This window comes from Phyllobates terribilis, unplaced genomic scaffold, assembly GCF_046119375.1.
Source record: "Phyllobates terribilis strain yellow unplaced genomic scaffold, ASM4611937v1 Scaffold_1__5_contigs__length_1240528914, whole genome shotgun sequence".
NCBI classification, from domain to species: domain Eukaryota; kingdom Metazoa; phylum Chordata; class Amphibia; order Anura; family Dendrobatidae; genus Phyllobates; species Phyllobates terribilis.
In genome coordinates, this window is record NW_027362761.1 from 1,014,414,578 (window position 1) to 1,014,428,734 (window position 14,157).

The window sequence follows — 14,157 nt, forward strand, 5'->3', positions numbered from 1 at the left end:
AATGTGTGTGTGGTGCGTACGGCATATACAGTGTGTGTGGTGCACACGGCATATACAGTGTGTGTGTGGTGCGTACAGCGTATACAGAGTGTGTGTGTGGTGGTGCATACGGCGTATACAGTGTGTGTTTGGTGCGTATGGTGTATACAGTATGTGTGTGTGGTGTGTACAGCGTATACAGTGTGTGTGTGTGGTGCGTACGGCGTATACAATATGTGTGTGTGTGGTGCATGCGGCGTATACAGTGTGTGTGTGGTGCGTACGGCGTATACAGTTTGTGCGTGTGGTGTGTACGGCGTATATAATATGTGTGTGTGTGGTGCGTGCGGCGTATACAGTGTGTGTGTGGTGCATATGGCGTATACAGTGTGTGTGGTGCGTACGGCGTATACAGTGTGTGTGTGTGGTGCGTATGGCGTATGCAATATGTGTGTGGTGCGTTCGTCGTATACAGTGTGTGTGTGGTGCGTACGGCGTATACAGTGTGTGTGTGGTGCGTACGGTGTATACAGTGTGTGTGTGGTGCGTACGGCGTATACAGTGTGTGTGTGGTGCGTACGGCGTATACAGTGTGTGTGTGTGGTGCGTACGGCATATATAGTGTGTGTGTGTGTGTGTGGTGCGTACGGTGTATACAGTGTGTGTGTGTGTGTGGTGCATACGGCATATACAGTATGTATGTGTGTGGTGCGTACGGCGCATACAGTGTGTGTGTGTGGTGCATACGGCGTATACAGTGTGTGTGTATGTGTGGTGCGTACGGTGTATACAGTGTGTGTGTGGTGCGTACGGCGTATACAGTGTGTGTGTGTGTGGTGCGTATACAGTGTGGGTGCGTGTGGTGCGTATACAGTGTGTGTGTGTGTGTGTGTGTGTGGTGCGTACAGCGTATACAGTGTGTGTGTGTGTGTGTGGTGCGTACAGCGTATACAGTGTGTGTGTGCGTGCGTACGGCGTATACAATATGTGTGTGTGTGGTGAGTGCGGCGTATACAGTGTGTGTGATGCATACGGCGTATACAGTGTGTGTGTGTGGTGCGTATACAGTGTGGGTGCGTGTGGTGCGTATACAGTGTGTGTGTGTGTGTGTGGTGCGTACAGCGTATACAGTGTGTGTGTGTGTGTGTGGTGCGTACAGCGTATACAGTGTGTGTGTGTGGTGCGACAGTGTTCCGCTGGTGGTATTGCGCAAGAGGCTGGTACCACCAGCAGTTTCCATATTGAGACACCCATCACTTGGGTGTCCTAATATGGCGGTCGGCGAACTTTTGCCGCTTGGAATTCTGGGATCCGGACATATCTGGACTGAACAGGATGTGAAGACATTACAAGGTAAGTATATATTAGATGATAGTCCTTTCTGATTGGCTATGCTATGCAATGTGAGGAAAAAGAGTTTCCAGTGCCCGAAGTTCTTTAAAAAAAACCTGACATTTCCTTTTTATTTTTTCATGCTATGCAATGTGAGTGACCCAGCTGTTCACAAGGTCCTGTGAGCAAATTCCTAAACATTTGTCATGAATTCGATTTGCATCTAATCGTTTAGCTCATCTCTAGTGCACAGCAATGCACACTGAAAAATTGCTATAAACTAAAGGGAACCTTACACCCTGGAAAATGCTATTTACCTGCAGATATAGGGTTAATCTGCATGTTAATAGTGTTACAATGCTGTCCAACCACTTTACTGAAAATCTGGCTACCAGAATAAAATGAACTTATTTCCCCCAGGTTGCTGCCCGTTTTCAGTCACGGGGAGGAATAACTATGATAGCTTACTCTGCACAGATTTACTGCACAGCCAGCTGTCAAAGTGCCGGGGCGTGCGCACAGCCGCTGCTCACAGTATAGTGAGCGGTGTTGTGAGCGGTGGCTGTAGCTGCTCCGTGCACACCCCCATGACTGAAAGCTGATGGCTTGAATATTTGGACATGTAAAGGTCCCAAACTAATACTATTTGGAGCTTTGCAAAAAGGCAAGCATTATTCAAACTGTAAAAAAACATGCATGATACATAGGGCTTTCACTGCCTCATTTCTTGTTTTCTTGCAGAATTTATATTAGAATTCGGTAATGAAATAAATCAGTTGTATAAAAGCCTCTGGGAGACTGTAGTGACTTTAGTCCCTGATAGAGAACATTGTCTGTCCTATGAACTCCGAAAGACATCAACATTTTTTCTTTCACAAGATTCATCTGTACAGGGTAAGAATATATTTATAATAACATTTTCATGTTGTTATTGCTTTGTATTATTTATATTATTTACCATAACTATACCAATGTGTAGCAGTTGTATGGCATTTGCCTCAAGTTGTAAAATGTAATATGTTAATTTGTAGCATTAAAGAAGTTGTCCTCTTTCAGAAAAGTTTTTCATAGAAGCTCTGCTAGTAGCAAAAAAAACCAAACTGGGCTTTACTTACCCTGCCCAGGTCCAGCGCTGAATCTCGGTCGCTGCTCCCAGTGTCTGTTGTTGTCTGTAGCCCTGACGTCCCATTAACAGAGCTGCAGACAACTGAGCTTGTCAGCTCTGCTGATGTAGATGACGTAAGCTACTCAGAGCCATTTAGCGGATTGCCCGCCACACTGTCGCCGCAGCCAGTGACCTCAGTGACTTGTGCCTTCTTCGTTGGCAGAGCTGCTGAGCTCAGTTGTCAGCAGCGCTGTTGACATGATGTCAGTGCTGCAGACAACAACCAACACTGGGAGCAGCACTGTAGACTTATCGCTGGACCCGGGAAGGCTAAATAAAGCTCAGTTTGATTTTATTTTTTACTACTAACTGAGCTTATAGGAAAAACTTTTTTGAAACTGAACAGCCCCCTTTTAGTAGCGTGGACTTGTCACTTCTCCTGTTTTATTAATTGCTTGTATATTACCCATAAAACAAAGCACCTGATTCTGGAACGCTGCATTCCTGGATACATTTACAACTAGGTGTGAAAATGGTGTGTCCCAACACAATAGACATTGTCAGCACTGACTGCATAATGTTAGCTTATTTAAGAAGACTCCCCCAACTGGTAACTCCCAGTTGTCAATTTATTCATACATTTCTAGGAGGAATAACAGAGGAACAGCATAACATAGACTTTTTATAACACAAAAAAATCAGATCATAATCACCTGTTGTAATCAGTTTTGTGGGAATCAAATTAAGTGGGAAAATCAACAATGCGAATAAGCCCTTATTCTTAGGGAATTTATTAGATGAGTTTTTCTAGTGTCAGACTACTTTTTCAACTTTCTATTAGTTGATTGAACAGATTTATATCTTCATATGACAACTGTGCATTCTGTTAATATATTTATTAAACAGCTGCTCTTAGGATGCAGAGTTGTGGTGTTCCATGTCCGGTTTAGTGGCCGCTGCCAGTTACTGCAGATTAGATCCTATTAACGAAAAGAAGCTGATCATCTGCAGTTCTCAACAATGACCACTTCACCATTAACTGAGCCATGCTGTTCTGTCTCCATTAACTGTTTATATTCCGCTGGCACAGGAGCTGAGAACAGCTAATTGGTCAGGCTCTGGATTCTCCAGTAATCTGATATTAATAACCTATCCGATTGCCAGGTCACACAAGAGTATATTCTCTCATCCGAGAGAATTGGGCTGATTATGCTAATCACACTATTAGCAAATTCTGATCAGAGTGTGATAATAGTTTGATTACCCTGTATAATGGTGATAAAAATTTCAGAATATTGAAGGGCATCATGCTTTTATTGCTTTTATGGAGTGTAGTACAATTGTAGCAGAACTGATGGAGAAGGTTCAGCGTGTTTAATATAATAGAACAGTCATAAAAAAAGAAAAGACAGATCTAGGCTTTTTGATAGTAGTAATGCTGATCTTTCCTTATTTTTGGTTATTATATGATTATTCCCATTTTCATACATAGGTAGTTTTGGACAATTCTTGCTTTTTTATAGAATTTTTAGCTGTTCTTGAAATATTAACACTTTTCTTTTGAATACAGCTCATTGACCAGGTCACTGACTACCACTGCTGTCTAAATCACTGCTGCCGAACATGCACAGTGCCTACAAGCTCTTTTTATTGTAAGCACTGCTTTGAAGCTTGTGGGATCACTGGAGCTTGCTGTTATCTCCTCAATTGGGCCATCTTTAGCACTGTGTTTCCAAGCTAGACAGCAGCAGTGGTCGGTCTCCTAGGCAATGAGCTATGAACAAAAAATAAGAGTTAATGTCTCAAGAATGGATGCTAATTTTAATAAACAGCAAATTGCAAAAGTGCTTATTTTTAAAAGCCCAATCTAACACTCATCTATGAAAATGTTTATCTGTTGCTAAACTATTCAGATGTAGTTGAGTTAATCAAGATGAATAGAGGAATTTCCAGATGTAGCAGAGTTCTGTTTGTCAAAAGCAGTTGTCTAATGTAGCAAAGTTTTTTTATTAGAGCAGCAGCAGAGTTGAGTTTGAGAAATACAACTCTGCTACAGTAAATCTGTGTGGTACACAGAGATGTGGAGATGTTTTTATTACTGGTAAATAACATTCTGGCCATTTTCCTTTAGTCTCTCCCTGGGCAGCTACCTTCTCCCTCTTCCCCTTCATCGTATAATCCCTTTTTCCCATTGCTATCTGGTGTTTTATCTCTGCTTGTTGTGTAATTGAATGCATACCCACAATCGCTGGGGAAGTGTGTTTGGGGGATGGAGAGTGTAAGGCACTGGAGCAAGGGACCAGGAGAAGGATGCAATGGGTGCGGTATGAGAAGCACCAAAGAGAAAGACAGCATGTGAGGACAAGGAAGATGCTTACCCTTGCATACCCCTTGACCAGTCCTGCTACGGATAGGTCACTAACATCATGAGACCAGATAAAATTTATTTCTGTTGTTTTATTTTCACAAGTCATAAGAAAAGAAGTTCACCCTGTTGGTTTGATACCAATACGATCTGATGTCATTGAGGATTATGCTGGAGATCTGATAAAGCAACTCCCGGTATTAAGCAGGTATACAGATTTGTAGACACATGACTTGGGTTTCTCCCTTTCATAACAGATTAGAAATCTATTCCTTTTATTTAATTGTTTTATTATTTAGTGATGATCCACGAATTCCCATCTTGAAGAACACAGAAATGTATGATGAACTTTGGCACTGGCATGTACACCACCCTCTAAGTGATGACTATGATAGAACAAAGTGTGAACGTGAAGGTAACAAACATTTGTATTGCTCTCAGTTATACTATTGTATAATTCCAGTCAAAAAGCAATATTGACATCAAAATTCACCCACCGGACATGGTTTTTTACTATTTTGCACCATTTTTGCAGTATTTTTCATTCCAATTTTAACAGCCTTTTTATTTGGCTACATGTTACATTAAAGTCTATAGTGCAATATTAAATGTACTTTATGCAAAGATTTTTTTTTGGGGGGGAGGAGAAATTTTGTTGCATTGGAGTGCTTTCAAATGTTTTTTTTCTATATGTAGAATACTATAGATGTGGCATTAGAGATGAGCGAACGTAAGATAATTCAAATTTGCCAAATCGTCTGGATTTTCAGTGACAATTTGATTCACAGCAAAATTATTCTCTGCTAATTGAATGTCCCTTATTATGATCTGACCAGACCCCAAAATATAACAAATGTAAAATGTGAAAGACAAAAAAAATTACTTATACACTCACCTTACCACTCACCTCTCCAGCCTCTCTGCTCTGCACCAAATTCCTCTGATCCTCGGTGCATATTATCACCGCCCTGAATTCCTAGGCCTAGTCACAATCGTACTTAAAGTCAGAATGTCATGTCGCCACAACTTGCGCCATGACATTGGGAATGCAAGTGAAAAAAAGTCCAAGGCCTCATCAGAGCCAGAAGTCCCACACTAACATGAAGAGGCTCAGGGATTCAAAGCTCAGTGGTGGTATTAAGAAAATGCACCAAGTACTGGACAGAGAACAGTGCATAGCAGAGGGGCAGGAGAGGTGAGTCATAAGATGAGTAAGTTTTTTTTACTTTTTAACCTTTGGATGGCTTTGTATAGTTCAGCAAATAGCAAATGTGGATCTTTGTAAAGTTGAAGTAGAATTCAATTTCACTCGAATATACACTGCTCAAAAAAATAAAGGGAACACTTAAACAACAGAATATAACTCCAAGTAAATCAAACTTCTGTGAAATAAAACTGTCCACTTAGGAAGCAACACTGATTGACAATCAATTCCACATGCTGTTGTGCAAATGGAATAGACAATAGATGGAAATTATTGGCAATTATCAAGGCACCCTCAATAAAGGAGTGATTCTGCAAGTGGGGACCAAAGACCACATCTCAGTACCAATGCTTTCTGGCTGATGTTTTGGTCACTTTTGAATGTTGGTTGTGCTTTCACACTCGTGGTAGCATGAGACGGACTCTACAACCCACAGAAGTTACTCAGGTAGTGCAGCTCATCCAGAATGGCACATCAATGTGAGCTGTGGCAAGAAGGTTTGCTGTGTCTGTCAGCGTAGTGTCTAGAGGCTGGAGGTGCTATCAGGAGACAGGCCAGTACACCAGGAGACATGGAGGTGGCCGTAGGAGGGCAACAACCCAGCAGCAGGACCGCTACCTCCGTCTTTGTGCAAGGAGGAACAGGAGGAGCACTGCCAGAGCTCTGCAAAATGACCTCCAGCAGGCCACAAATGTGCATGTGTCTGCACAAACAGTTAGAAACCGACTCCATGAGGGTGGTATGAGGGCCCAACGTCCATAGATGGGGGTTGTGCTCACAGCGCAACAACATGCAGGACGCTTGGCATTTGCCACAGAATACCAGGATTGACAAAGTCGGCACTGGCGCCCTGTGCTCTACACTGATGAAAGCAGGTTCACACTGAGCACATGTGACAGACGTGACAGAGTCTGGAGACGCTGTGGAGAGCGATCTGCTGCCTGCAACATCCTTCAGCATGACCGGTTTGGCAGTGGGTCAGTAATGGTGTGAGGTGGCATTTCTTTGGAGGGCCGCACAGCCCTTCATGTGCTCGCCAAAGGTAGCCCAACCAGGGCTGTGGAGTCGGTAAGCCACAGTTGCGACTCCGACTCCTGGATTTTATCAGGTTCCGACTCCGACTCCGGCTCTGACTCCGACTCCTTCATAAATGGCCAATTCGTAACAATAAATTTACTGTTGTAAAATATTAACATCGTGCTTATTCAGTTTCTCACCATCATATAAGTAATCAGACCACTTAGAGCAAAAACTATATTTATTAGAATACAATTAGAATATAGCAAATAACTTTTATAAACTCTTGTAAGTAAATATGCAATAAACACTGTTATGCAGTTAATAAGAAGAAATCTATAAATTTGTCCTCAGAAAAAGTATTGCCTCTGTCAGATCCTCCTTCATGGATGCCCTCAAATCTGATCTAATTATTTTGAAAGCAGAGAACAACCTCTCTACACTAACTTGGGTTGGTGGCAAAGCAGTAACCACTCGGGCAACATCTCTGACAATGTCAGGATACAGAGGAATCGCTTGTTGCACTGTTATTTTTGATGAACGGTCAAATTTCTCAATTTCTTTTAGTGCACATGAAAAATTCTGCTGAAATGTACTGGCTGTGTTCTTTGATGGGGATGACTCTTCTTCTTCTATGCGGGAACGCTTTGCACGGTCCTTGTGATCCAAATATTTTTCGAAATTAAATTCTTCATCAGTTGATGATGAGGGTGAAGATGTGGCAGGACGACCAAATTCTTCTTGTTCCTCCTGACTGTTCTGCAACCCTTTCATCCTTACTGCTATTTCAAACAGAGCTTCTTTTCCTTTAGTTAGCTGTTGATCATCTAGAAGAATCCGATGCATTGGGTCTACATAAACAGCTGCCAAAAGATTGTTATTTTGTAATAGTAGCTCCTCTCTCCTTTTCATTGATGTAGCAATGCCACTTGCAATTAACCCTCCTCTTTGGGACAGGCGAAACATCAGGTTCTTCCACTCCTTTAAGAAAATACCTGGAGTTAAGTCCTCTGCTTGTAATTTTTTAGTCACTGTAAATGGGTGCTCTAGCAATTTTTCCAGCTCAGTCACCTGATTCCACTGACTTTCATTTAGCATCAGTTGAGGGTTAGCCATGTCTACAAGAAAGGTTTTCAGTTCAACCAAGCGCTGAATCATTAAGTAAGTACTGCCCCATCGTGTGGCTTGATCAATAATTGCCCCTTTTCCAGCAAGTCTCTTCAAAATTGAGTCAACTTTAGGGGTTCTGGCAACAGTAGCCAATTTTCTCACCTTGCCTATCAGTGCAGCAGCATGTGCTTCTTGCAGACTGTCTCTTATAGCCAGCTGTAGCGTATGCACAACACAGCGCATGTGATGAATGAAAGAACGTATTGACACAGTTTCAACAAGATCATCTAAACTATCATGTTGCTGTTCATCTGAAGCAACTTCAGTTTGCTCCTCAGTTACAATACTGTGTTCCTCTATTTCAAACATTTCTGTGTCTGTGGACCCAGAATGTTCTTCTAGCTGCTGGTCACCATCATTACTCTCATTCATTAGCTTAATAGTACTTATCATATTTGAAGCATTGTCAGTTACGACAGAAAGAACTTGCTCTTTTTTAAGTTCATAGTCTTGCAGAACCTTTTCCACCAAGACCTGGAGAAACTCACTGGTGTGATGAGCTTTGGTGTCTTTTACTGCCAATGTCTTGGTAACTATTTCATTTTTGTCACAAACAAATCAGACATTGATGGCAAAATACTTCACTCTGTGACGTGTGCAAGCATCCATTTTAAGAAACAGAAAGCGTCCCTTGAGAGTTTTTTTAAGTTCTTCCTTTTGTTTAAAAGCTTCTTCGATTACTAATTTTCTAATACTCTCTCTCTCCAGAGAAACACCAAGCTTTTGGCCATTTCCCCATTCAGACACATAAAAGCTGGTCGTGAAAATAATGAAATAGGCACACTATCCTTTACAACAAGCTCTATGATCTGTTTTTTAAATGTATTTACTGTCATTGTCACAGTAACTTTGTCACTGACAAAATATCTTGCAACTGATGGCTGCAAAGTTCTCTGCTCCTTTGTTTGGCTGGAAGAGCTGGGCACTGGTTCATTGGTTTGGATGCAGTCTTTCTCATCCACTGCTTTCAGTACTTCTGGATGAAAGCGCTATAAATGTCTCTTTAGATTAGAAGCTCTGGTAGGAGCATTTTTATCTTTGCCTGAATATGCACTGATCTTGGCTTCACAGCATTTGTTTTCGTCTGGATCATTTGTCATACACTGACAGACATAATGTTTTCTATCTTGAGTGATGGTGAAATGTTCAAATACAGCTGATTTAATGTGACGCTTCTTTGACATTCTCATGTTTTTAATTCTGCATTCACAATCCAAATGACAATTGTTTTTCCTAAAAACAATTGTACAAAATTATTGCCAGGTCGTACAACTGATATAGTGGTCAGTAATACTGTTATTCCTCATGTACTCACAGTTAACTGATGCAAAGTTTGTTCAAAGGATAATACTTCTTACAGTCTTCCTCTTCTGAGTAGCAGCTGTGAGATGCTTGGAAGACGCACACCTAGTAAACATCTAGTCTAGAAGAGTAGCTTTACTACTAAGAATTTGCAACACATTTTCACTTTCAGTTTCATACATTGTAAGTAGGGGGGTTGGGGCAGCATGAGGTTAACCAAGTATAAGATTAGATAAGGGCAGTGGAGAACAGTGACACACAAGAAGTAAGAAATGTCTCTATCTCCAGCAGAACTGCTTATCACTGTTGTTCATAGTTTGATAGAACATATATATTTAAATAACATAAAATTCATATGAAAGTTCAATTATGAAATATTAATACATTTTTTTTAAAGCTGGAGTCGGAGTCGGTACATTTCTACCGACTCCAACCAAAACTAACTCCGACTCCGACTCCACAGCCCTGAGCCTAACTGCCATTAGGTACCGAGATGAAATCCTCAGACCCTTTGTGAGACCATATGCTGGTGCGGTTGGCCCTGAGTTCCTCCTAATGCAGGACAATGCCAGACCTCATGTGGCTGGAGTGTGTCAGCAGTTCCTGCAACATGAAGGCATTGAAGCTATGGACTGGCCTGCCCGTTCCCCAGACCTGAATCCGATTGAGCACATCTGGGACATCATGTCTCGCTCCATCCACCAACGTCACGTTGCACCACAGACTGTCCAGGAGTTGGTGGATGCTTTAGTCCAGGTCTGGGAGGAGATCCCACAGGAGACCATCCACAATCTCATCAGGAGCATGCCCAGGCATTGTAGGGAGGTAATACAGGCACATGGAGGCCACACACAATACTGAGCCTCATTTTGACTTGTTTTAAGGACATTACATCAAAATTGGATCAGCCTGTAGTGTGTTTTTCCACTTTAATTTTGGGGGTGACTCCAAATTCAGGCCTCCATTGGTTAATAAATTTGATTTCCATTAATGATTTTTGTGTGATTTTGTTGTCAGCACATTCAACTTTGTACAGAACAAAGTATTCAATGAGAATATTTCATTCATTCAAATCTAGGATGTGTTATTTGAGTGTTCCCTTTATTTTTTTGAGCAGTGTATATTCACTCATCTTGATATGCCATGCTTTTCAGACATTTTTCATATAGTCTACTTTATAGGAATTTATGAACGGCAGAAAAAAAACAAGTTTTAAAGGTTTTTTCCAGGCTCACAGATTATATTAACACATTGTAAAGCTTGTGTGTAATGAAGAATCTTCATAATTTAATTGCTTTTAAAGTTTTGCTCTGACTTTGGTCAGAGGGTATGGTGCTGGGTGTTCCAGAGTACTAGTTTACATTACAATACATTAATATATTATATGAAACATTGCTCTCCTACAGTGTACTAATCCTGAATGGTGCCATCGTCTGCATCTGTAACGTAATTGTCTGCCGGAGAGTCTCATGACACTGTTAGGAGGAAGAAGTCAAGTGGGCAATAATTTATCCATCTTGAGACAGTATAGGAGTTTCAGGATGGTGCTTTGTAGGTAGAGTGGGTGAGCAATGACAGTAGGAATGAGTCAACTGTTAGGCTGCGTGCCCACTATGCGCTTTTTAAGCGTTTCCGTAGCGAAATTTCTGCCTTGGAAACGATCAAAAAATGCTTGGTAATAGGTCTGCAATGATCCCCAATGATAATCCGCATGTGCTGTGCACATGCTGCAGAAATTTCCACTGCGGATTATCATTGCGGAAAAATCCGCAGCATGTCCGTTAATTTTGCAGAATCAGTGCGTTTTAGCCGCCATAGACTATCATTGAGCCGCTTCAAATCCGCAAGCATGTAAAAATGCTTGCGGATTTGAAGCGCATTTGCTGCGATTTTGTAGCACAAAACCACAGCAAATGGGAAGTGACCTCATGAGGGGGCGTTCCTGCCATTCCATGAGCATCCCATAATCCAGGAAGACGAGAACCCCATACCATTCCCGCCTTACTGGATCATGGCTGCTCACCTGGGGTCGTACAAGAAGATGGGTCTGTATGCGGGTGTCAGCAGGCAGACATAGACCGATGTGAGATTACTACTCCCATCGGCCTATGTCTGTCCCCCGTTCAGTAGTGCCAGCAGGAGCAGCTTGATGGGAGCAGTAGTTCCCATCAGCCTGCTCCTGCTTTAAAATGTGCTCCATATTGTCCCCATATATTTGCCCCCATAAATGTTTTTAATTTCCCCCCCCATATATTTTTATTTAATTTTTGCCCCCATATTTTTATTTAATTTTTGCCCCATATATATATATAGATATATATATATATATATATATATATATATATTTTGACTCCTATATTTTTATTTATTTTTTCTCCACATATTTTTTTTTAATCTATTGCCCCCATGATTATTTATTAATTTAATGTCCCCCTTTTATTTTTATTTTTATGTTTTTTGTCCCAAGAAATTAAATTTCATTGGTGGCCAGTGGTTACCTAAAAAAAATAAAGAAAAAATAAAATTGTCCATACATTACCTGTCCCCGCCGAATGCCACCTAAAATAAAATTAAAATTAAAAAAATACACCTATACTCACCTAGTCCCCTAATTCCCCGAAGCCATCGATCTCCTGTAATAAAACATAAAATAGCAAACCACAACCTTATCCTTACCCCTCCGTAGCAGTCCAAATCGAGTGTCCCACAAAGATCTCCAGTTTAGAGCGGTCACATGAAATGTGGCCGCTCTAAACGAGCGCCGCTGATAAAATGATGGGGCCGTAAATCATCCCCCTCATCAGTGAGTTCACCAGAGCTCAGCTAGCGCTGCTCCAGGGAGCTCCTTTATGGCACTTCTGACAGTGAGAAATTCCCACGGTACAGCAGGGCCGTAAAGGAGGCCACCGGAGCTGCGCTACTGCACTCCGGTGACCTCATTCTGTGGCTCACTTCCGATGTGACAGATGTGACAGCTGTGCATCGGAGATCAGCGCTGGAATGTGGACAGGTAATTATTTTTTTTAGTAAATTAAAAATTAATTAAAATGGTGTGTTTTATTTCAATTAAATTATTTTTTTCTGGGTGTTTGTGTGTTTATTTATTTTTTAACTCTTTGTAGGTTAGTAATGGGGGTGTCTTATAGATATTATATTGTTAAAAAAAGCTTGCCAGTTTGTACAGGAATTTAAAAACGCAAAAAAAAAACATGGAGAGGATTTATCAAGTCATCTGTGCCAGTTTTATGGTCTAAAAAATTTTTTCTATGCATGTTTACTGTGCATTAGTGATGAGTGAGCACTAAAATGCTCGGGTACTCGTTGCTTGGGTCGAGCAAATTGGAATGCTTGAGTGCTCGGTCCGAGTAACGAGCCCAATGTAAGTCTATGGGAAACTTGAGCATTTTTCCAGCGGCCCCCCCACCCGGTGGTCTTCAAAGGGCCTAAAAATTGCCCAAATCGATGGGAACACTGCTCAAATGACATGGGAACAGCATGGGGAAGACCCCTGGAAGCATCTCTGACTCCCATGTCACTGCTGTCCACAACGTTGTCAGAGGTATTACGCCACTTTTACGGACTCACAATAAAACATACAAAAACGAAACCAAAATGGATTTTCCTGTGAAATATGTTAAGGAACATCCCTTCCAAGGTAATGACTTGTATATAAGGCAAAATAAATAACCCAAAACAAAAATGCTCCTCCACACCTTGGGCTATGTTCACACGTAGCGTTTTTGATGCGTTTTAGCACTTTTGCATTGCTTTCAACGGTGAAAAATGCATTCACCAGGAAATGTCATTTTAACTTTTTACTACCTCATCTGGCCCTGTGGTATGTGAGACATCATCAGATACATCCTGTTTCATTTATGAAGGAGGGACTCTGAATGTCATAAACACTAATTTTATAGGGCCATCAGGCGGCCTTTACTATTCTTAAAGGGCCAGCAGTCGGCTATGCTTTGTTGCTCCCATTATTAAAGAGTGGGTCTCCTATACTGTTATTGCGTATGCAGTAACTGCAGGGGCTGCCAAAAATTTGGACGCACCCCAATACCCTTTTGAAGAGACATAGAGTAGGGTCTCAGTAAAAAAATGTTCCCATTATAAAGGAGTGGGTCTCCTATAGTGGTAATGACCATGCAGTGACTGCAAGGGCTGCCAAAATTTGGGAAAAACCCCACTAACAATTTAAAGAAACATAGAGCTGGGCCACAGTAATGACATGTTCCCATTAGAAAGGAGAGGGTCTGCTATACAGTTATAGGGTATGTAGTCAGTCCAACGGCTGCCCAAATTTAGGAAAAACCTCACTAGCAATTTAAAGACACATACAGCTCGGCCACAGTAACGAGTACGACATGTTCCCATTAGAAAGGAGAGGGTCTATTATTCAGTTATAGGGTATGCAGTGAGTCCAACAACTGCCAAAATTTAGGAAAAACCATACTAACAATTTAAAGACACATAGAGCTGTGCCACAGTAACAACATGTTCCCAGTAGAAAGAACTGGGTCTCCCATACTGTTTGCCTATGCAGTGAATGCTACAGCTGGCAAAAATTTGGAGGAACTCCAATGTCCCTTGCAAGAGACGTAGAGGTCTGAGGGCCTCCTCAAAACAATGTTTCTATTATTAGGAAGTGGGTTCCCATACTGTTTGCCTATGCAGTGAATG

The 14,157-nt window shown here is 41.5% G+C and overlaps 1 protein-coding gene across 3 annotated transcripts in view; it reads left to right on the forward strand.

The window, feature by feature from the left end:
- LOC141157235 (probable ATP-dependent RNA helicase DDX60) overlaps window positions 1–14,157 on the forward strand; it is a 233,263-nt gene that overhangs the window by 35,618 nt on the left and 183,488 nt on the right. For 2 of the 3 annotated variants that reach the window (XM_073644250.1, XM_073644254.1), the window contains exons 10-12: window positions 2,053–2,205; window positions 4,887–4,989; window positions 5,081–5,196. In XM_073644250.1, coding sequence (XP_073500351.1) covers window positions 2,053–2,205; window positions 4,887–4,989; window positions 5,081–5,196 — 372 coding nt within the window. The remainder of the gene's footprint in view (window positions 1–2,052; window positions 2,206–4,886; window positions 4,990–5,080; window positions 5,197–14,157) is intronic. The other variant, XM_073644263.1, reaches the window with a different exon arrangement.